The sequence below is a fragment of the Eleutherodactylus coqui genome, chromosome 8 (assembly GCF_035609145.1).
Source record: "Eleutherodactylus coqui strain aEleCoq1 chromosome 8, aEleCoq1.hap1, whole genome shotgun sequence".
In the NCBI taxonomy this organism is placed as follows: Eukaryota; Metazoa; Chordata; class Amphibia; order Anura; family Eleutherodactylidae; genus Eleutherodactylus; species Eleutherodactylus coqui.
Window position 1 is genome coordinate 84318197 of NC_089844.1, and position 24424 is coordinate 84342620.

The following is a 24424-nucleotide window of genomic DNA, read 5'->3' on the forward strand; positions in this document are numbered from 1 at the left end:
CCCCCCCCCCCCCCCCCGTTCGGCGCGAGACAACCCCGATGCAGGGGTTAAAAAAACAAACCGGGTAGTACTTACCCGAATCCCGGCGGTCCGGCGTCTTCATACTCACCTGCTGAAGATGGCCGCCGGGATCCTCTCTCTCTGTGGACCGCAGGGCTTCTGTGCGGTCCATTGCCGATTCCAGCCTCCTGATTGGCTGGAATCGGCACGTGACGGGGCGGAGCTACACGGAGGCGGCATTCTGCACGAGCGGTCCCATTGAAGACAGCAGAAGACCCGGACTGCGCAAGCGCGGCTAATTTGGCCATTAGAGGCCGAAAATTAGTCGGCTCCATGGAGACGAGGACGCCAGCAACGGAGCAGGTAAGTATAAAACTTTTGATAACTTCTGTATGGCTCATAATTAATGCACAATGTACATTACAAAGTGCATTAATATGGCCATACAGAAGTGTATAGACCCACTTGCTGCCGCGGGACAACCCCTTTAATAATTAGAGATGAGCGAACGTACTCGTCCGAGCTTGATGCTCGGGCGAATATTAGCGTGTTCGGGATGCTCGTTACTCGTAACGAGTACCACGCGATGTTCCGGTTACTTTCAGTTTCCTCTCTGAGACGTTAGCGCGCTTTTCTGGCCAATTGAAAGACAGGGAAGGCATTACAACTTCCCCCTGTGACGTTCAAGCCCTATACCACCAGCCTGCTGTGAGTGGCTGGGGAGATCAGATGTCACCCGAGTATAAAAGTCGGCCCCTCCCGCGGCTCGGCTCAGATGCCTTGTGAGTTAGCTGAGGGACAGTGCTGCTGGTGCCGGAGCTGCTGTAGGGAGAGTGTTAGGAGTGAGTGTAGGCTTCAAGAACCCCAACGGTCCTTCTTAGGGCCACATCTATCTGTGTGCAGTACTGTGGAGGCTGCTGTTAGCAGTGTTGCACTTTTTTTTTTTTTTTTCAAAATCGGCTGTCTGCAGAGCATTGCGCCCTGCAGTAATAGTCCAGGGACAGAAGTGGTGGTTAGGCAGGGAGAGTGTTAGGAGTGAGTGTAGGCTTCAAGAACCCCAACGGTCCTTCTTAGGGCTACATTTAACCGTGTGCAGTACTGTGCAGGCTGCTGTTAGCAGTGTTGCATTTTTTTTTTTTCAAAATCGGCTGTGCAGAGCATTGCGCCCTGCAGTAATACTACAGGGACAGAATTGCTCAGCTGTAGTTAATAACTCTGCAACACTAAAGTTCTGTGACACATTTGCAGGGGCACAACACAGTTATTAAACTTATTATTCATTGAATAGACGCAGTGGGTCTTTCCTTTTAAAAAAAAGGGAAAAAAGTATATTTGGCCTGCCTCTGACAGTCCTCGGGGCTCTGGGTACGTGTGTGCTGCGTGGAGAACGTAAAAAAATCAGACGCAACCAGCTACGTTTTACAGCAGGCTTGCGCCACATTCTTTCCTGCCTGTGAAATTCCTTGCTCAGCTGTAGTTAATAACTCTGCAACACTAAAGTTCTGTGACACATTTGCAGGGGCACAACACAGTTATTAAACTTATTATTCATTGAATAGACGCAGTGGGCCTTTCCTTTAAAAAAAAAAGGGAAAAAAGTATATTTGGCCTGCCTCTGACAGTCCTCGGGGCTCTGGGTACGTGTGTGCTGCGTGGAGAACGTAAAAAAATAAGACGCAACCAGCTACGTTTTACAGCAGGCTTGCGCCACTTTCTTTCCTGCCTGGGAAATCAAATCACTGGTAATACACCATGCTGAGGGGTAGGGGTAGGCCTATAGGACGCGGGTGAGGACGCGGAGGCCCAAGTCAGGGTGTGGGCACAGGCCGAGCCAGTGCGGTGGCCAGGGGTAGAGGCAGGGCCAGACCGAATAATCCACCAACTGGTTCCCAAAGCGCCCCCTCGCGCCATGCCACCCTGCACAGGTCAAGGTGCTCTACGGTGTGGCAGTTTTTCACAGAGACGCCTGACGACCGACGAACAGTGGTGTGCAACCTTTGTCGCGCCAAGATCAGCTGGGGAGGCACCACCAACAGCATGCGCAGGCATATGATGGCCAAGCACCCCACAAGGTGGGACGATGCCCGTTCACCGCCTCCGGTTTGCACCACTGCCTCTCCCCCTGTGCCCCAACCTGCCACTGAGATCCAACCCCCCTCTGAGGACACAGGCACTACCGTCTCCTGGCCTGCACCCACACCCTCACCTCCGCTGTCCTCGGCCCCATCCAGCAATGTCTCTCAGCGTAGCGTCCAGACGTCGCTAGCGCCACAGTTTGAGCGCAAGCGCAAGTACGACGCCACGCACCCGCACGCTCAAGCGTTAAACGTGCACATTGCAAAATTGATCAGCCTAGAGATGCTGCCGTATACGCTTGTGGAAACGGAGGCTTTCAAAAGCATGATGGCGGCAGCGGCCCCGCGCTACTCGGTTCCCAGTCGCCACTACTTTTCCCGATGTGCCGTCCCAGGCCTGCACGACCACGTCTCCCGCAACATTGTACGCGCCCTCACCAACGCGATTACTGCCAAGGTCCACTTAACAACAGACACATGGACAAGCACAGGCGGGCAGGGCCACTATATCTCCCTGACGGCACATTGGGTGAATTTAGTGGAGGCTGGGACAGAGTCAGAGCCTGGGACCGCTCACGTCCTACCCACCCCCCGAATTGCGTGCCCCAGCTCGGTGGTGGTATCTGCGGGGGTGTATGCTTCCTCCACTAAACCACCCTCCTCCTACGCAACCTCTGTCTCGCAATCAAGATGTGTCAGCAGCAGCAGCACGTCACCAGCAGTCGGTGTCACGCGGCTTGGCAGCACAGCGGTGGGCAAGCGTCAGCAGGCCGTGCTGAAACTACTCAGCTTAGGAGAGAAGAGGCACACGGCCCACGAACTGCTGCAGGGTCTGACAGAGCAGACCGACCGCTGGCTTGCGCCGCTGAGCCTCCAACCGGGCATGGTCGTGTGTGACAACGGCCGTAAGCTGGTGGCGGCTCTGCAGCTCGGCAGCCTCACGCACGTGCCATGCCTGGCCCATGTGTTTAATTTGGTGGTTCAGCGCTTTCTGAAAAGCTACCCCCACTTGTCATACCTGCTCGGAAAGGTGCGCCGGATCTGCGCACATTTCCGCAAATCACACACGCACGCTGCCACCCTGCGGACCCTGCAACATCGGTTTAATCTGCCAGTGCACCGACTGCTGTGCGACGTGCCCACACAGTGGAACTCTACGCTCCACATGTTGGCCAGACTCTATGAGCAGCGTAGAGCTATACCAACTTGCGCGGCGCAGTGGGAGTCAGCCTCCTCAATTATTTACAGAAGAGTGGGCCTGGTTGGCAGCCATCTGCCAGGTCCTTGGAAAATTTGAGGAGTCTACCCAGGTGGTGAGTGGCGATGCTGCAATCATTAGCGTCACCATTCCTCTGCTATGCATCTTGAGAAGTTCCCTGCAAAGCATAAAGGCAGACGCTTTGCGCTCGGAAACAGAGCCGGAGGAAGACAGTATGTCAGAGCACCCTCCTGTCTATATCTCAGCGCGTTCAGGAGGAGGAGGAGGAGCATGAGGAGGATGAGGAGGAGGGGGAAGAGACAGCTTGGCCCACTGCTGACGGTACCCATGCTGCTTGCCTGTCATCCTTTCAGCGTGTATGGCCTGAGGAGGAGGAAGAGGAGGAGGAGGAGGATCCTGAAAATGATCTTCCTAGTGAAGACAGCCATGTGTTGCGTACAGGTACCCTGGCACACATGGCTGACTTCATGTTAGGATGACTTTCTCGTGACCCTCGCGTTACACGCATTCTGGCCACTACAGATTACTGGGTGTACACACTGCTCGATCCACGGTATAAGGAGAGCCTTTGCACTCTCATTCCCGAAGAGGAAAGGGGTTCGAGAATGATGCTATACCACAGGGCGCTGGTGGACAAACTGATGGTAAACTTCCCATCCGACAGCGCTAGTGGCAGAAGGCGCAGTTCCGAGGGCCAGGTAGCAGGGGAGGCGCAGAGATCAGGCAGCATGTACAGCGCAGGCAGGGGAACATTCTCCAAGGCCTTTGCCAGCTTTATGGCTCCCCAGCAAGACTGTGTCACCGCTCCCCAGTCAAGGCTGAGTCGGCGGGAGCACTGTAAAAGGATGGTGAGGGAGTACGTAGCCGATCGCACGACCGTCCTCCGTGACGCCTCTGCCACCTACAACTACTGGGTGTCGAAGCTGGACACGTGGCCTGAACTCGCGCTGTATGCCCTGGAGGTGCTTGCTTGTCCTGCGGCTAGCGTCTTGTCAGAGAGTGTGTTTAGTGTGGCTGGGGGAATCATCACGGATAAGCATACCCACCTGTCAAACGACAGTGCCGACAGGCTTACACTCATCAAGATGAACAAAGCCTGGATTTCCCCAGACTTCTCTTCTCCACCAGCGGACAGCAGCGATACCTAAGCAATACGTAGGCTGCACCCGCGGATGGAAGCATCGTTCTCTATCACCATCCAAAACGGGGACATTTCTGCTTCATCAATTTGTGTATAATATTCCTCCTCCTCCTCCTCCTCCTGCTCCTCCTCCTGAAACCTCACGTAATCACGCCGAACGGGCAATTTTTCTTAGGCCCACAAGGCTCACTCATATAATTTTTCTAAACAATTTTTATAAGTTTCAATGCTCTTAAAAGCGTTGAAACTTTAAATTGAAACAATTTTTCGTTAAACTGGCCTGCCTCCAGGCCTAGTTACCACTTAAGCCACATTAACCAAAGCGATTAATGGGTTTCACCTGCCCTCTTGGTTGGCCATGGCCAATTTTTTGGATGTACATTAGTACTGTTGATACAGCAATTTTTGTGGGCCCTCGCCTACAGTGTAATCAAATGAATTTTTAGCCCACCTGCATTACAGCTGACGTTACATCCACTGTGTTGGGCAATGCAATGGGATATATTTATGTACCGCCGGTGGCTTCCTGGCACCCACCCATGCTGTGGGTCCACAGAGAATTATAAATGCATCTGAAACCACATCTAAAGAACCCCAGTCAGACTGGGGCATGCAGTGTGGGCCGAAGCCCACCTGCATTAAGCACGACATTACTACCTCAGCTGTGTTGGGCAATGCAATGGGATATTTTTATGTACCGCCGGTGGGTTCCAGGGAGCCACCCATGCTGTCGGTCCACAGGGACTTCACAATAGGGAGTTGTACCTGCCTGTGTCTATGAATTAAAAACCGCGGTCTGACTGGGGCATGCAGACACCTTGACAGAATGAATAGTGTGTGGCACATAGGTTCCCCATTGCTATGCCCACGTGTGCAGCTCCTGATGGCGGTGGCACAGGATTATATTTCTCATTGCTTCTGTACAGCATTGTGGGCTATCGCCCCGCCCCTTTTAAAGAGGGTCGCTGCCTAGCCGTGCCAACCCTCTGCAGTGTGTGCCTGCGGTTCCTCGTCATGGCAGACGCACTTATAAATAGACATGAGGGTGGTGTGGCATGAGGGCAGCTGAAGGCTGCGCAGGGACACTTTTGTGTGCGCTGTGGACACTGGGTCGTGCAGGGGGGGTTGGGCAGCATGTAACCCAGGAGAAGTGGCAGCGGAGTGTCATGCAGGCAGTGATTGTGCTTTGTTGGAGGTAGTGTGGTGCTTAGCTAAGGTATCCATTGCTAATGAGGGCTTTTCAGAAGTAAAAGTTGTTGGGGGGGGGCCCACTCTTGCCGCTATTGTGGCTTAATAGTGGGACCTGTGAACTTGAGATGCAGCCCACCATGTAGCCCCTCGCCTGCCCTATCCGTTGCTGTGTCGTTCCCATCACTTTCTTGAATTGCCCAGATTTTCACACATGAAAACCTTAGCGAGCATCGGCGATATACAAAAATGCTCGGGTCGCCCATTGACTTCAATGGGGTTCGTTACTCGAAACGAACCCTCGAGCATCGCGATAATTTCGTCCCGAGTAACGAGCACCCGAGCATTTTGGTGCTCGCTCATCTCTATTAATAATGTAAGCACAGATTGAGAAAGGGAAATCTAACCCTAACTAATATGGGACGAGGACCGCCCCACGTCTGGAACATGGAGTCTACCAATACAATCCCTAGGTGAAACGGAGGTAACAAATGTAAAACAATATCCACAGCAGCACTAGGCAGCAGATGTTACACCAAACTAATATGAAGGAGCACCTGACTTATCTGGCAATCAGTAAGTAGCAGAACTCCAGCATAAGGGCTCCTTCACACGGGCACCGCGACCCTTGGTCGGTCGTGTCATAGCTGGAAATCGCATGAGTGTAAGGCAGCCATGACCGGGAATACTGCCGGGCAGAGGGAGAGAGTTTAACTCTACTAAACTTCCTTTCCTCCCTCTCTCCGCCCCTTGCCGGCTGTCAGCAATGGGAGGCGGCAGGAGCTAGTGTGCTAATCTCCCATCGAGTCCCGCCCCCTCCCTTTGCCAACAGCTGGCAAGGGGTCGAGAAGGGGAAGGAAGGGTGAGGGAGTTTAGCAGAGACGCTGATCAACTCCCTTCCACCTCTCTTTCTCAGCAGCCATTATAGGCTCCCATAGGAGTCCATGGGACCAGCCAGCGTATTCTGGTCGAAAAGACCAGTCCAAAACTATCTTTTGTGTCCGGCATAAAAACGGCCAACTTGAATGTGCACCATATGTGCCATCTTTTCCGGAAGACCGTTTTTACACACCCGAAAATCAGCCATCTGAACTGACACATTGGAATCCAATGCATCAGATGGTCGCGTATACTGGCCAGCCGTGAAGATGGGGCTGATATACGCTCGTGTGAATGAGTCCTGAGAGAAATAAATGGTGCCGGAATTTATATACAACAATAAAGGCTGATTGGCCGGTTGAGGAAACAAACTGCCTGCCGACCAATCAAACCTCACAGTGTAAGAGGGGTGTTTGCACATCGGCGCTTAGCGAGAGTTATATATATTCCTTTAGCAGTATCTGGTTTGCTGAATATCCACAAGGAACCATTTTTATGATCCTCAATCCCTGAATGACTAAAATTTTTACTGCAAGGAAATGAATAGTGGAAATAAAATAATGATATGTATAGAGCTATTTCCTGAAAGTATATAAAGAAACCCAGGGCTATATCACTGGTGCTCTACCCTCCACAGTTATTATGTAAAATTGTGATTTAGCATGAGATTTTCATGTTTAAATATGGATGATGGAGTCTCGAGAGATATATTTCATTTCTCATCATTTTTACTCAGTGTATAATTAACAGAAAATATTTAATGTAATACTTTATTTTTAGCCATAACTAAAAATACACTATACATCATAATTCATCTAAAAATTCTGAGTGAAATGTTCTCTAACTGTCTAATATATCTTTTCAATCCTTCATTATTTTTCAAGATCTCTGCTTGCTATCAGTGAATGGAAACCCATAGAACTTTTTACAGCTAAGAGTTTTCTGAAATTGTATCCAATGTAGGCCATCCTCCTTAAGGGTTTATTCAGACGTCCGTATATTGGCCGGGTTTTCACGCCTGGCCGATATATGGTGTCCCTCTCTGCAGGGGAGGATGCTGGAAGGGCCGTGAGCAGTGCACTAAGCTTCTGCACCCTCTCTACCCCTCACCACTATTTGCAATAGGAGGGGTGGAGCTAATTTCTAGACCTTAGCTCCGCCCCTGTCCAGCTCCCTCCTATTGCAAATAGTGACAAGGGACGGGGAGGGGGCGGAAACTCAGTGCACTGCACCTGGCCCTTCCAGCATCCCTCCCCTGCAAAGAGGGACACCGTATATCGGCCGGGCGTGAAAACCCAGCCAATATACGGATGTCTGAAAAGGCCCTGAAGGCTGTGAATACCTTTCACACTGAAAAAGTAATCTGCACATGTTAGTGGTTACCTTGAGTTAAAAAAGTATTGCACTAAGTTTCAATCTGCAGTCTTCATTCCTTCATTCATTTTCAGTGTCCCTGAAGTGCAATTCGCAGTTTACTTCTAGTCTCATACCTTTCTCTTACAACACATGCAGGATGTGTGATCTGTGTGTGGAGGATGCTACTGCCTTCACTAGCTCTCGTATTAGCACAGCTTTATTCTTGTATTGATTTCCACTTCTGAGCCCATGAGAGATGTCTACTTCTTTGTGCTGATAGATACTAATGCTGAGGATAATGTGATCCTTCCCCTTGCCCTTCTCTGCAGAGTTTGCCACAGGTGCTCTACTTTCTCTCTACACCTCTTCACAACCCACGTATTCTTCTCTCACTGCCTTGTATGTGATCTCCTCCCTATCTACAGTCTTAGTGATCTGCCCCTCCTGAAAACTTGGATTCTTTCACCATTTCCACACTCTGACCTACCATTTGCAAATTCTTCCCCATTTTTACTCCTATCTCCAACATTGAGAGAAGGGAGGTGTAAAGTAAAAAGAGGCAACAAGCCAGAACAGCACACTATCCTATCTATGTTAGATTTAGTAGAACAACCAGCTAAGTGGAGGAGTTACCCAGATTCCACAGAAGCAAAATATTTTGAGGTAGACTATTTAAAAAGTTGCTTAATTTTGCATCTAGGAAGCAAATAAATAGTAAAAGTAATTTCAGTGCAAAAGTGTCCATTGCCTTTAAACTAATTAAACTGTCTGCATACTGTCTTAGGCCACTTGCACATCGGTGATGGGATTTCCGTTTTCCTGCCCCATTTGGGGAGCAGAAAAGGGGAATCCCCTGGTTGAATGGATCTGTCTTATTACGGAAACGAATGGCACGGAACAGATTACATTGACTGTAATGGGGTCTGTTTGGTTTCTGCTCAGTGATATTTCTTCCAGTATTTCATGCCAGATGTTAAGGCAGCCATTTCACATCTGTATCGAAAACCTCCGTTTGGAGGTTGTGTCACAGATCTGGCACAAAATACTGGAAGAAAATATTCCACATGCAGCACTTTTTCTTCCATCTAAAAGCCAAGAAGCTGGGTGGAAAGCAGACGGACACCGTTATAGTCAATGGGGTCTGTCCATCACTTTCTGTTCCGTCCAGAGATGGAGGCGTTTGGCCGCAAGGGATTCCCCTTTCCTGCTCTCTAAGTAGCAGGAAAGCGGAATCCCCAGCGCAGGTGTGAAACCACTCTTACCTGTCCGGAGTGTTTGCCTTAATATATCAGTGTTGGGAAAATGTATCAGTCTGGAGCCAAGACTATTTAGCTCACAGCTGATTGCCTAGATACAATTGTAACAAACTGTCACATAACGAAAATTATTACATATGTATCAGTATTCAGTATCTCAATATAAAGAATATTCTTTATTTATTCAGTAACAGTAAATAGTGATCTTGAAAATGGTACAGAATTGAAACAAATGATTGGAATTTTGTATAAGTTTTCATTCTAACATTATTAATGTAATTGCGGCTTATTTACTATTGAAAATTCGACAGTTTTTTTGGGACAAACTGTGCAAGAAAACTGTCAAACATGCTTTACGTCACATTTACTGTGTGTTTTAGATATTTTTTTGCTGTATATGACAAAGGGATGTTCCTTTGTAGAAAAGGGGATGTGGCCTTAATGCAACACCATGTGCCAAAAATGTACCAAAAATGGCACTTTTTTTAACGTAAACTAAGCAAACTAAAAGTAGTATAATGTCAGACTACACAACTTATTATTCAGCAGAGCCATTGTAATAAATCTGTTGCAATATAAGACTTTCTAGTCTAACTTAGACCATATCAGTATATAAGCCCCGTTGTCTCCTGAAGAGATTCCCTTTCCATATGCCCAATTAGGGCTTATGTTCATCATAGAGGAGGGTCTTCCACTCAAGAACTTCATTTATGAGACAGAGCTCTATAGCAGGGTTCCCCAACTCCAGTCCTCAGGGACCACCAACAGGTCATGTTCAGGATCTCCTATAGTAAGAACACCTGTGGCAATGTCTGAGGCATCGACAATAATTACATCACCTGTGCAACACTGAGGACATCCTGAAAACATGACCTGTTAGTGGTCCCTGAGGACTGGATTTGGGGAACACTGCTCTAGAGGACTTGAGCCGTCCATATATAGTTTTATAAAGGACCATTTGCTATATTGTACAAACTGCTATATCAAAAGATAATTAAAACCTGGATGAGAGCAACCTGGAAAGGATTTTCTGTCTCCATTGACCCTAATATAACCCATATTAACCGTCTCTATGGTCTGTATGCCCCAGGAGCTCATAAATTGAGCAACCTCATTCTTCATCATTTCTGTACTGATCAGCATTCTGTATCAGCGGACATCTAACACAACACGTATTCTTGTTATTCCTTACAAAATTAGTCATGTAATCAGAATGTGGGACATGCCTCTGTATAACCCATATCAGCAATAACCACCTTGATCTGAATGAGGACATATAATGAACGGCAGGCATTCTATGGTGTCAGCGTAATGCTGGTACTAAATATGCCGACTACAGCATTTAACCTATCATTAAAAAATAGAAATGCTTTTCTGGTTTCTGGCGTCTTGAGGAGTCGTGATTAAAATACTACTTATTCCTTATATAGCCCTAGAAAGCAGTGTGATAGAGGAAGGTTTCTTCCTAATTAGGGCGCCCACCCACTGGCGATTTTTTTTCCCTGCGAAATTCGCAGCATTTTTTTCTCTGCAGGGGTCTATGGGACTTGTAATGTTAAAATCGCGATCGCGCAAAATCGCGATTTCGCGGTAAATTGCGATTTTGCGCGATCGCGATTTTAACATTCCCATAGACCCCTGCAGAGAAAAAAATGCTGCGAATTTCGCAGGGAAAAAAATCGCCAGTGGGTGGGCGCCCTTAGTCAGGCTGTGTCTATGGCATTTAACAGCTCCCATCTACCTCCTCATTTCAGTCACTTCAGGTTCAGGGCTCTTTCACACGGCTGTGTGCGTTTTTCTGTTTTCTTTGTCGCGCCGTAAAATTGCATGAACCTTTGTTTTTCTCACCCATTCAAATGACCGGGAGCAACATTTTTTAGCGAAAAAATAAGTCGCACCCTGGAAATCCATCGCTCTGCCAAAATCCTCAGGGCGCCTTCCAATGCCTACAAGACTTACCTGTAAGCTTTTTGCAGCATTGGATGCTGCTAAAATGCCTCCTCCTCCCTTTCTTTGTCCAGCTCCCATAGGAGTCTCTGGGAGCCACCGCCATAAATCGGTTCCAGCGCTATCTTTTTGCTCACCGTATATGCGTCGGCACATATTTTGGTCACGTATGTTCCATTTTTCACGGTCCAACGTATTTATGCACAGTATATTCGCCTGTATGAATTGATGCATTGGAAACCAATTATTTAACCGCGCGGATATTGCTCGGCCGTAAAAATGCACCGTTTATGCACTTGTGTGAAAGAGCCCTTATACTGCAAGCATGTAGAATAGATACCTTCAAGTCTCCCTAAAAAATCATCTTTCCCTATACAGTATGCACAGATCCTTCATTTTTGCAGCATTGTAAGCCCTGCCAGCTTCACGCAAAATTTGTGTGTATAGTACCCATAGAGTAAAACCTTTTTATTGCAATGGGTTCGTTCTCATTCCATTTTTTTGCACGTGCAAAACAATAGAACTCTTCTCTATCTTTCTGTGCATTTGCATACCAAAGGTCCCCATTGAAGTCTATGGGGGGTGCGCAAATATGAAGCGGGATGTGCAGTACACAGCGCAATTCCATGAAAAAAAGAACACAGTTGGAACGCATTAGGTAAATAGCCATTTAAGGCTGCCTGTCCACGGGCATTACAGTATCCCGCGGTGGAGATCCGTGGGAGCAGGAGCTGGCAGACGGATCTCTGCTGTTAGCCTATCTGACAGATAGCCTGACCATGGAGAATCACAGCAAATTGCAGCATGCTGCGATTTTCCGGCCGCAAGCGGAAAATCGCAATGATTCTCCGCTCATGGACAGGGGGGAAGCGCTCTCCATAGCAACGCTGTGGAGAGCTTTCACTGCGTTCCCTGCGGCCGGATTATCACTGCGGGGAACGCAATTCAAATCCGCCAGTGGACAAGCAGCCTTAATCAGAGCATGATGGTCTGTTGAATGAGCATGCCCTGCATGCGCAAAAAGTACAATTAAATGTGCTGCTGTGCGCACGAAAATCCTCGTACATATTTGAAATATGTTGCGCTGAGATGAGCACAAAAATACTTACATTCGTGTGAAGGAGCCCTTATATCAAAGTCAGTATACTGTAACATAGTTACCCACAATTCTTTTCCCATGAGTTGGCGTATACTAACTTGTTGTCTCCATAGGCCAGTTGGGAAGTAAAGGCTCCAACTCCCATTGGCGCATGCATACTGCTCTTCACTTTCACAAGGGGAATCCCTGCGGCTGAACTGTTCCGTCTTTGGATAGAACCAAACAGCGTCGACTGTTTGGCTGAAATGCAGCATTTTTTCTTCCAGAGGTTCTAATGCAGATTTGAACCCAGCCTACGAGAAGGGAAGGGGTAGCTATATCATAGGTGCAACAGGTGCTTTAGCGAGCATGATTTTGGGCCGAGTTATCAAGCTTTACAGCCAGTTACCACAAATTGACGAGGATTTATGATGGGTTTTTTGGCCACACAGCTTCTACATCAGAAACAAATTCTTTCAGTTGGTATCACCTGTTGTGTGAGCCTCTTTTACAGGCTATTACAGATTAAGGAATGGCCTGTGTGCCGAACTGTTGCTGTTTTGTGCCTATGCATTGCACAGTAAGGCAATGGAAACCTTGTCTAACGGCACCTTGGACCCTTCTTGTGCATTGAACTTTTTAGTTGGAACAAGGCAGAATTCCTTTACCAAACCTTCGACACATATAATCCAGGATGAAGTTTTGCCGTATGCTGCGCTGTCTCATTTAGAAAAATTCTGGGCAATTTGCCAGAAGCCAGATGGACCCCATTATAGTCAATGAGATTTGCCTGGCGTCATTGAGGGTCAGCATATGTCAGATTTGGCACTTCTAGTTTCTCTGTTGTTTGAGTCCTAGGATAGAGCCAAACCATGGATAGACATAGTCCTGGTGTGAACCCACTCTTAGCTCTCCTCAACCTTACCTGGTAGATTATAATGCAAGATTCTGTAAAAATGGTAGCCATGATATTAGTGTGAACAGACCTCTAGGAAGAAGAATATCCAAAATCATAGTAGAAAAAAACCTTAATATCATAACTAGCGTTGAGCAATCCGGTCCGGCGCAAACCTGAACCAAACTATTAGCCATGTTCCGCCTGAAACATGAGTTCTACTGGCTCTGTTTCCTCAACACTAGTCCTGAACACTGGAGTATAACCCTGTCTAAGAGCCCTAAAAGACCTATACATGGGCGAGTTTCTCATACGAGTTCCATCCGATTGTGATACGGACGAAACTCAGACCAAACCAAAAATTTGGCCAACTGGCCGAACCAAACTTTTCAAAAGTTCGCTCGTAACCATTCATACTGATAGAACTAGTTGTGTAGAGTATTTGTACAGCGTATCCATAAATAAATTGTGTAACTCAGTATGTTTATCTTCACAGACCACCACTCTTATTGGACTTTTAAAGACGGCAAGGTTACTCCGTTTGGTCAGAGTTGCGAGAAAATTGGACAGATATTCAGAATACGGTGCTGCAGTCCTAATGCTGCTCATGTGCATTTTTGCATTAATTGCGCACTGGCTCGCTTGCATCTGGTATGCAATTGGCAACGTGGAACGACCTTACTTAATTCACAAGATTAGTTGGCTGGATGCTTTAGGAGATCAAATAAAGAAACCGTACAACTACAGCGATCCCAGTTCTGGCCCGTCTATCAAGGACAAGTATGTGACAGCCCTTTACTTTACATTCAGCAGTCTGACAAGCGTGGGCTTTGGAAATGTGTCACCCAACACCAACTCGGAGAAAATCTTTTCCATTTGTGTTATGTTGATTGGCTGTAAGTACAAAGAAATCGGCTTATCTGTAATGACTTATTGAAGACAATTAGGGAGGTGCAAAGCGAATACATAGTCCACTGCACCATGTCGGGATGGGGTTATGGAGGGGTTTTGTTTCACACTGAATGGCCACCATCAATTTCTTCTCCATTCATTGAAGCCTGGGCTTCAAATTTCCAGTATTTCTGGCTTTTTTTCACGCCATGTGCAGTTTAAATAATATGTCATCTCTTTTGCATGGATTGTTACAAGTGCTGTGATAAAATATATTTTTTATGATGAGAATTTTTATTTATTTAATGGCTACATTTATTTTATTAAATTTTATTTCACTTATTTTAATGGGTTTTCTGGGCTTTTTCGAAATTGTGACCTGTCTTCCAACCGTTTGGGACCACCATCCATCAGCTGATCATCTAGCCCACTGTCCAGTGCAGCGGGCCAGACATTGTCATCGGTGGACATGGGAGGAAGTGGGGGCACTGGCTTCACTTACATTGAAATCAATGGGAGTGCTGCACTGCTATTCCTCTTCCTGCTCCTGTTACTGACATCCTGTCCTGGGCAGGAAGTGGAATAGCAGCATGACACTCCCATTGATTTCAATAGGAGTGAAGCCGATGCTCCCACTTCCTCCTCTGTCCGCTGATGACAACATCCAGCCTGCTGCACTGGACAACGAACTGGACAATCAGCTGATGGACGGGGGTCCTGAGTGGCGGAAGGATAGGTCACTGGTTGAAATTAGCCCAAACAACCCCTTTAAATTAAGTTAGATAAAATGCAATAAAATATTTGTACCCCTGTCCATGAACTACTGATGGCCTATCCAGAGGATAGGTCATCAGTTGAAAAGAGCCAAGGTAACACCTTTAACTTCTTTTGTCCCCTAAGGGACTAGAAGCTAAGATTCTTTTATACCTTATATAATGCTTTGAAATACTTAATTCCAAAGTATAGTTGCCAGGCAGTGTAAAGAAGACAGGTGAAATATAAGGCCATGCCTCTAGAATGCCTAGTACGCACATGTCTCTGGTAGACTTGGATGTCTTTGTCAAGCCCTTGGCTATCATGGAAACCCAACGGCACAAGGCTGAGGTCAGACGTACAATGGGATACCAGCTGTATATGACAGACAATATCCAATGCTGATGGCATGGGCTTATCTCCTGGGAGAAAGGGGTTAAATAAAAGTGAATAAATCAAACCAACAAAAAAATCCCATAAAAATATACACGTATTTGGTATCCCCTTACTCATAATGACCTAATAAGAGGTGTTTAGAGAAAAAAAATAAAAGTGTTCAGCTGGCTGTACAAACATAAGAAGGCATACTCACCTACCATGTTCTCCCAATGCTCCCCTGTCTCCTTGCTACAGAGCTGATGTCTGGACATGAGGTCACTGCTGTTAATCACTGGCCGAAGCGAGCCGTGATTGGTTGCAGGGCTCACGTGTCTGTGATGTGGGGTAAGTGGAGAATAGTGGTGATCGGGCACAGTTGGAATGTGAGCAGCAGTTTGAGCAGTATTCTTTTCTTTTCCCTCTAGACATCCCCCTAGTGATGTAATATTAGCAAAGTTGTGTTATTTATTAAGACAGAGATTCTTTTTAACACATTCAAACAAATTAAATTCTACGTATAAATGTACTCAAAAATTATGCCTAAGGCCGGTCCCACATGGGCAGATTTGAATAGTGGAATCCACGGTTGGCATCCACACGGATGATCTGAAGCAAACGGCATGCATTGAAAAGTATGTAAAAATCGCTTTATCCTTCACATTCGCGAAAACGAAATGCGATTTCCACTAGCGGAGGAAAAATCGCTGCATGCTCTATTTTGCTGTGGACTCCGCGGGGACGGCCTCCATTGAAATCAATGGAGGCTGTCCAACCCACAGCCCATCCACAATTGACATGGCGGATAGACCGCAAGTACCCTGTTATCACATAGCGATGGCACGGGAAAAACAATTCATTAAAAAAAAATTCTGGACTGCGCATGACCGACGGCGAGTATCCATGGTCATCCACAGTACAGGAAAATAAAGTACACACGGTCACAGCGAGATCACAACCAGATTCTGCTACTGGAACCCACAAATCTAGATCATCCGTGTGAGACCAGCATAAAAGTGAAAAACTTGTAATGCAGAAGAAACAAAAGCTCAAAAAGTTGCCAATGCAAAAAGGAAGCAAAAAAAAATAAAAAATCCTTAAAGGATAAGAGAATGTTCACATGGCAGAATTTTCTGAGCAGATTCCATGTCTAAAAGCATAGCATATATCTGCGTTTATTTTGTCGCTGACTTTGCGTTGCATCCTCTGGTGGACTTAGCCCTATTAGGCCTCAGTCACACGGGCGCATCGGCACCCATACACCGGCACCGATGCGCCCGTGTGACTGCAGGAAGGAGACGGCCGTACCTTAAGACGGACGTCTCTCTGCAGCGCTGATAAAAGAACACATGACCGGCAATGAAGCTGGTCACATGTTCTTTCCTCCAGCGCTGCAGAGAGACGGCCGTCTGCAGGTACGTCCGTCTGCTGGTGTCAGTCACACGGGCGCATCGGCGGTGCCCGTGACTGAGGCCTCAATGTGTAAAATGCACATGCAGAATTTCCAACGCGTTTCCACACGGAATTCTTTTATCAATCCTCTGCACAGATGTTGTTATTGACGAGGCTAAATCCTCAAACGGATCAAAAGTAAAATCCGCTGTAGAATAGCCACAGATTTCTGTCGCTGTACGGTTAAGGTGCAGTGGGAAAATTCTACATGAATTCTGCATCTTTTTGATGCATGTGGAATTTACCCTGTTCGGCCACTTTTACATTGGGAGCTAGGCGCGCAAAAATCACGCGGCTGTTGGAACCAATGAAGGCATCTGAATATTCCCATAGGAAACTATTAATTCTAATAGCTCTGTGTTTTTTAAGCACGGGATTTTTGGCGCCTAGCTCCCCGTGTGAAAGAGCCCTTAATGGACAAAATCCATGAGTGGAATTTCAACGTGGAAAATATCATTTCCATGCGTTTCCACATCAAGAAGTGACAGGTACACGTTGTTTCTGCTTCGAAAGTCTACGTGCGGATATTGTCCATTGACAGGGCAAATTCTGCTTGTGGAAACACGTGAAAATCCACTTAAAAAAGAACGAATTTTACCCTTGGGGTATGTTCAGACTGAATTTTCCACCTGTAAGGGCTTTTACCCACTAGCGTTTCTTTTTTCGCTGCGATTTCGATGTTTGCTCTGCGGTCTCTCTCCCCTCTAAAGGGAGAGATGGCCGCAGCAGAATAAGCCAAGCCAAATGTCTCGGCACTTCAGCTACAGAAATCTCACAGAATTTCCAAGCGGCCCCACTGCGGACATTCAACAAGATTTCCGTCCTGTGTGAACTCAGCCTTAAAACCACAGCAAAATCCACAGCATTTTACCAGATTTGTTTTTGGCGCAGGATTCAGCATGTGAAATTCTGTTGTAGGAATGAGCATTTCAGCATCAAGAAGTGATGTCACTTCTTGGCACGGAAACATGTAGAAATGCAGTTTTCCGTCCCACATGTTGCTTTTGACCATTGACAGGGCTAAATCCAGGGGCTTAACTATAGAGGATGCAGGGGATGCGGTTGCACCCAGGCCCAGGAGCCTTAGGGGGCCCATAAGGCCTCTCTTCCCCATAAAGGGAGCCCAGTACTATGAATAAAGCATTATAGTTGGGGGCCCACCTACAGATTTTACATTGCGGCCCAGTAGCTTCAAGTTACGCCTCTGGCTAAATCTGTTCTCGTATACATGGTGAAAACCTCTGCAAATTGCCGCTGATACTGGCACAGTTTTTATAGGTGGAATTCGCACTGAATATTCCGCCATGTGAACTTGCCCTAAGAGGCAGAAAAATCCACAATGGATTTTGCTGTGTTAACTTACCCTAAAATTACCATAGTCTTTAAGGAGTGAAAAGGGTTTTACCATCTTGCTAAGCAATGGTCTATCACTTGGATATGCTACGGTATCACTTGCCAAGACTCCTTCAGTAGTTTAGCCTGCTCTATTCAAGGGCTTTGCAGAGACCTGCAGCAAGTTATAGTACCATAGTAACATAGTATGTTAGGCTGAAAGGAGACAATGTCCATCTAATTTAGCCTGTTTCCTTCCCCCATTGTTGATCCAGAGGAAGGCAAAAAAAAAACAATTAGGTAGAAGCCAACTTAGCCCTTTTGGGGAAAAAAATTCTTTCTTGACTCCATAATGGCAGTCAGAATAATCCCTGGATCAATATTTGAAAGTTCCTACCTGACTCCAAGACCCGTATCAACAACTCCGCTAGTTATTTAATGTCTATATCCTGTAATATGCTTGCACTCTTGAAAGGCATCTAGTCCCCTCTTAAACTCCTCTATGGATTTTACCAGTAAAGTACGACTTCCATCCAGGAGCCACAGTCCTTCACAAAGCTCCACAGCCCCTTCGTTATAGTAATTGATTGGAGCCCCAGTATAGTAGATGACTGGGTAATAAATACCTTTTTGCTGCCTAGTTCCATTTTTACTTTACATTCAAAAGGGGGGGCATAACATTGATCGGGTGAGTTAGCATTTAACTAGACAGTTGGAACTGAGAAGAAGACAAGTCAATACCGTAATAAAGTACTACAACATTGATTTTCATCCATGTCATTTTGGACAGGAAATTAATTGCAATGGAAGGTTCTGAAACAAGCCCAGAACTCCCACTTTTCTCATTAAAGACTATCAAATTGAAACCAGTTGGCTTCTATCCTTTCAGCGCTTTACAGACTTGTGATGACATCCAACCTTGATAATTGTTGCTTAAGTACAAGAGGGTGATCTATAATTCTCCCCAGTGAGACCTTTAAACCAACTGCTAATTAGCTCTGTCGGGTTTTTAAGGTCTTCATGTCTCTGAAGGTAACTTGCAATGACTAACGATCTAGAAATAGGTTTCATTAGTATAAATATTAGGAGAATAGTACATGTTATACCATAAAAGTTGACATGAGCTTCAGGGAAGATCACACACTGTACACTGAATGTCACAAACAGTTCTACTCTTTGATAAATGTGGATTTGATGTGGTCTAAGCTTTTTCTAAATTCAGTAGAGGAGACTGAGAAGGGTTTTCTCATCTTGTAAGATGATGCCGTATCGCTAAGTTATGCCATCACTTTGTGATTGTGTGGGTACCACCTCCTGAGAATGAAGGGAGTGTTGCATTGGCGTAACACTACGTTCCCTTCAATGTGATTCCATTCACATTAACGCTCCAGCCATGGGTTGTTCATGGAAGTACAGGCCAGTTCTATTTAAGAGGCTGAGCTGGGGAGCTGGGAGTACTGTGCTGGGAAAACTCAGAACGGGGTGCAGTATTAGCCTGATGCAGTTCCTTCATTCTCAAGATCAGTGGAGTTTTCAGAGGTCAGACCTCCACCGGTTATAAAGTGATGACATATCTTAGTAAACATTACAAAATGGGAATGTCATTTAAAGAAGGGATCCTACAGGCTTTGAGGAACAAAGATGGCTAAACTGCTTCTCTGGCTACCTGATGCATGCTGTGTTTTAGTATGCAGCATTAGTCTAAGGACTACACCTCCTTTGATTGACCAGTGCCGCCCTTGTGAACAGCACTAACCAATAGGAGAAGCATGTATTGCCTTAGACTACCGATACATACTGTGCACAATGTGCATCAATGGTAGGAAACAACTTTGGCCACGCTTGTCAAAGCCCAAAAGGGTCACTTTAAAGAAAGTGTATAGTCGGAAAATTATGTATTATTTAAAACAGATTTATATTGACTTTTTTTGACATCATGTTTGGTGGTTTTATTGTGGTTTTTAGCTAATGTTCCCTGTTTCCTGCAAGTTACTTACCAGCTATGCTATGTACACTGGGAACTGGTCAGCAGAGACATCTCAGGGATTCAATGATAGTTGACAGCTCTACTGCACTAATGGAGACACTAAAAAGGCAGTATGGAAGGATACACACCGATAAGGCTCTGTATATAGCTCATCTACCACCCCTTGGTCTCTGGGGAAGGAGTAATATTCAATCCCTCCCTGCAGGCTGTATTAGTGTATGAATACCTCTCTGTCCATAAACTCCTATTTGTCACAGCTGACATCAAGCAAAAAGCCCCAGCTCCTGCTATATACCATTGCCTCCAAATCTATCTACCTATAGATATATCTGAAAAATCCTGAAAAAATATGCTAGGGCTTATTTTTAGGGTAGGTCTTATTTTCAGGGAAACAGGGTGTATATATATATATATATATATACATATATATATATATAGAGAGAGAGATAATAAACTCATGATGCATCCCCTACAGTGATGTACATAGGTTGTGTAGAGTATATATAAGAAAATATTCAATCTTTCATTTTTCATAATTAATTTTTTCAGGTAAGTGTTTCTTTTATCTTATATCTCCAACTTTTTTGTTAGGATATATTAGCATTTATTTGTTGACCTAATATCGTTTTTGTTCTTTTGTTTGTTTGTTTTTTCAATCCAGCATTAATGTATGCAAGTATTTTTGGAAATGTGTCTGCAATAATCCAAAGATTATATTCAGGAACAGCCCGGTACCACATGCAAATGCTCCGAGTAAAAGAATTCATAAGATTTCACCAAATTCCTAATCCTTTACGCCAGAGACTTGAAGAATACTTTCAGCACGCGTGGACCTACACCAATGGAATTGACATGAATATGGTATGCTACTAATCTTTACCGAGTGCAGAACCCAATATTACTCTAATATTGTACTGTATGGTTAGATTACATAGAAGGTTATGATGGCTATTATACTGAAATTGTTTTGTTACATTTTTTACGATAGTTTTACACTGAATGAATGGATTGTTCAAACCTCCCAGAATGTTATGAGACCGTAAACAGCTATTGGAATGTAATGGCATCTGTCTTTGTGAGGCGACCTCTTTAATTTTATATATGGTGACTAAATGCTAGTAAGGAGCTGTTATAATTTTAATTATTTTTAAACTAGGGCAGAGAGCAGGCTGACCATTTGGGTATTGAGGCAATGTCTAGGGTTCTTGGCTATAATGGGCCTACAGATCCTGTGTCAGCCACAACACTCAAAAAACCTGCAAAATATGCAAAAATATTTGAAGTGATAAGTGTGTTTTTTTACATTCAGCTTCATAACCCTAGTCAAGCATATCATGGTTCTACTACTACTATGACTTTCTGTGCTAAGGCTCCATAACCAAGCTTCACCTACTCATACATATTAGATAGAGGTCAACTGAATGCTCATTAGGCTAACAGTTGTCTTGCCCTACACCCTCATACTCAAGCATGCTCAGCTGAGTGTGCATGTGTTCTGAATACAAAGAGGGGAGTATGCCACTGCCATATTGGCCTATCTTCCCAAGTACAAAAAGATCAGGCAGTCGAAACCCAATTGCCTGATCCCTACTTTCCCCAACATTTGTCGTCAGGGCAGAGTCAAGAGGCCCCCATAGACATTAGATGATCGGCCAGATCTGCTAAAATTAATGGGTTCAGCCAATCTACATCTAATGTGCATAGCCAGTCATAGTCTTCCAGTGACGTGAGGCAATGATGCACTTTTTTCAAGCACCAAATTCAGTAACCCATCTGGACATCAAATATTGTGCACAAAGCAGTTTTACTCTTCCGCAGTTTCAGCTGTTTCTTGGGGCAGTGCAGTTAAGAAACCAGAGGTAATATAAAATTTCCTTTTAATCACCATGCTCCTGCAGATTCCTTACATCACTAAACATTACATATTATGTAATTGTGGGATCAATCCTAAAAAATTATGTTTTCTTTCATCTGCATAGTCAAATTTTCAAGTTTAGAGTGTTGTGCAATTGGCTTTCTGTAACAGTTAGAGAATGCCTAACATGATACTAGTGCAAAAGTAGCTGTTTTTTAAGATGATCTTTGTTGTCTTTCCCTCGTTCAAGTTGTTTCTTGTGTATTATAAAGTTGTATTGGGCTGGTTTCACACTTGGCAGATTTGCTGTGGATCATAGCCTCCATCAGAAGCCACCATTAGAGATTCCATTATAGTTCATGTCAAGAATAGCACCATGGCAGAACCCAACAAACCCCATTATTAGGCAGCATCTTTGGTTTCTGTTATACGATGGACATGGGTGTTATTTTATTATTTTCTGCTCTTTTGACAAAGCACATAAAAGGAAAACTTGCCAGAAATGTCAATAGAGCCTTACTTAGAAAGTGATGACCATGTATGAGATGTTCCTAATAAAACATCTAGATTGTAGGCTACTAGAGATGAGCGAGCATACTCGATAAGGCAAACTACTCGAGCGAGTAGTGCCTTATTCGAGTACCTGCCCGCTCGTCTTTAAAGATTCAGGTGCCGGCAGGGGGCGGGGAGCGGCGGGGGAGAGCGGGGAGGAACGGAGGGGAGATCTCTCTCTCCCCCCCGCTCCCCCCTGCTCACCGCCATAACTCACCTCTCACCTGCGCCGGCAGCCGAATCTTTAGAGACAAGCAGGCAGGTACTTGAATAAGGCACTACTTGCTCGAGTAGTTTGCTTTATTAAGTATGCTCGCTCATCTCTATAGGCTACATATGCCTAAAAGACATAATATTGGTTCATAGGGTGCACATATTTATTATTATTATCCTCATATATTAGCATAATGTTTGGACACCTTTTTTGTGGGCAACAGTCCAATATTACTGCAATTCTAAATAGTTTTTATAACAATATAGGTCAAGTCTGTCTACCTATATAGGCCGCAGTGGTCTGACTATGCACTCTGCTTTGTACAGTCTTTGGGGCTCCTGTTCTTCTCCCTTGCCTCATGGAGGGTTGGATTTGGATGCAAGAACACCCCTGATTACATCGACAGAGTGACCCCCAACCACTGAGCAAACAGGAAGAGCGTGGAATAGGAGGATGTCAGAGAACAAGCCAGGCATCATTACAGAGTAATCAAAGTGTAGTGAATTCAGGCACTAAGGTGGATCCTCAGGTGTAATATCCACATGTCTGGAGGGTAGTCAGGGATGAGCCAGGAGTCAGTAATGGAAGGTCTCAGTTTACAGTACAAATCAATGAGGTGGGTAATGTAGTCAGATGGAAAACCAGAGGTCAGCAACGGGAGGTCTCTGTTTAAAGTACAAATGGATGAAGTGGGTAATGTAGTCAGATGAAAAGCCAGAAGTTGGTATCAGAAGGTCTTGTCAAAATAGCAGAGGAGCAGGCAGAAGTGGAGATAGATCAATCAATGCCGGGGAGCAGAATAATCACGCACTGAGGGAGTTGCAGGTCCAGGCTTTTATAGGAAAACAAAAATAAAGGAACAGGGAGGGGCCAATTGGGAACCAGGAGCTAGGGACAAAAACAAGGTTATGCCGGTAAACTTGTACACCAACCTAGAAAGCTCACTTGGAAGAGCTACTGACTGGAGTACAGGAGGTCAAGGGTTGGAGCCCTGACACAGAGGAAAATGCCAAAGTCAAGAATATACAGGAGACAGAATCTGGCAGAAACCAGGTTCACAATCGGGAGAACAACGAAGCACAGCATAGAAGGCAGAAATCCAAAATCAGTCCAAAACAGGCAGAATCAGAAGCACGGATGAGCAAAATAGATCACACCAAATACTAGCAACAGCTGACACCAATGGCAAAGCTATAAGGCCAGGTAGATTAGTAAAGGGTATACAGCTGAAACCTTTGGTGTGTGTGTTAAAGCAGATGATCTAGCACAGCTGATAATTGCTGATTGGTGCATGGTATCTATCTTTTAACCAAAATATGGATTAATAAATCTGAAGAAGCCATGTGGAAGCAACTAACTATAACTAATTGTCATGGGAAAATTCAAGAAATAATAATTAAAGCATGTAAACTGATGCAAGAGCCAGTCCTGCTGATTGACTTTAACTCCAATAACTAACAGGAATGTTATCCACCTTGGCAATAATTGCAGGTGGTCAAAAAGAAAAAGGTGGGACATCTATGTAAAATCCTTAGGTTAAACCTGGCTTGGTTAATTCACTTTATAATGAATTAATTTCATCATATCTGAGAGCAAAGAGGCATAATCCAAGTTTTTACAGACAAATTTAGATTTTTCAGAATTCAGAGTTCAGTCTATATCGAATAAACATCTTCCATATGTAAAGATATATTCCTCTAAAATAAAAATAAATGTTTGGATATATAAGTCAATGAGTTCTGTTTAATTGTTAAGTGAGTTGTCTGAATTTTTATTTTTCAAAAACATATTCCCCATGCAACATCTACTTACCTCTCCCAGCTCCCTGAATTTGCTGCACCACTGCTCGATCCTCCGTGCTTGGTGTTTGTTTACAGGCTGTAGTTAGCTTGTGTGTTGGAAGTCACAGACTGCCGCAGCCAGTTACAGAGTTCAGCGATCAAGCGCTGGGCCCTTTCATTGGCTGCAGCAGCCTGTGA

General features: G+C 45.2%; 1 protein-coding gene across 2 annotated transcripts in view; it reads left to right on the forward strand.

Annotated features, from left to right (window-relative positions):
• The window catches only part of KCNH7 (potassium voltage-gated channel subfamily H member 7), a 397870-nt gene that overhangs the window by 296805 nt on the left and 76641 nt on the right, over positions 1-24424 (forward strand). For both annotated transcript variants that reach the window (XM_066575930.1, XM_066575931.1), the window contains 2 exons: positions 13531-13930; positions 20486-20685. In XM_066575930.1, the coding sequence (XP_066432027.1) occupies positions 13531-13930; positions 20486-20685 (600 nt within the window). The remainder of the gene's footprint in view (positions 1-13530; positions 13931-20485; positions 20686-24424) is intronic.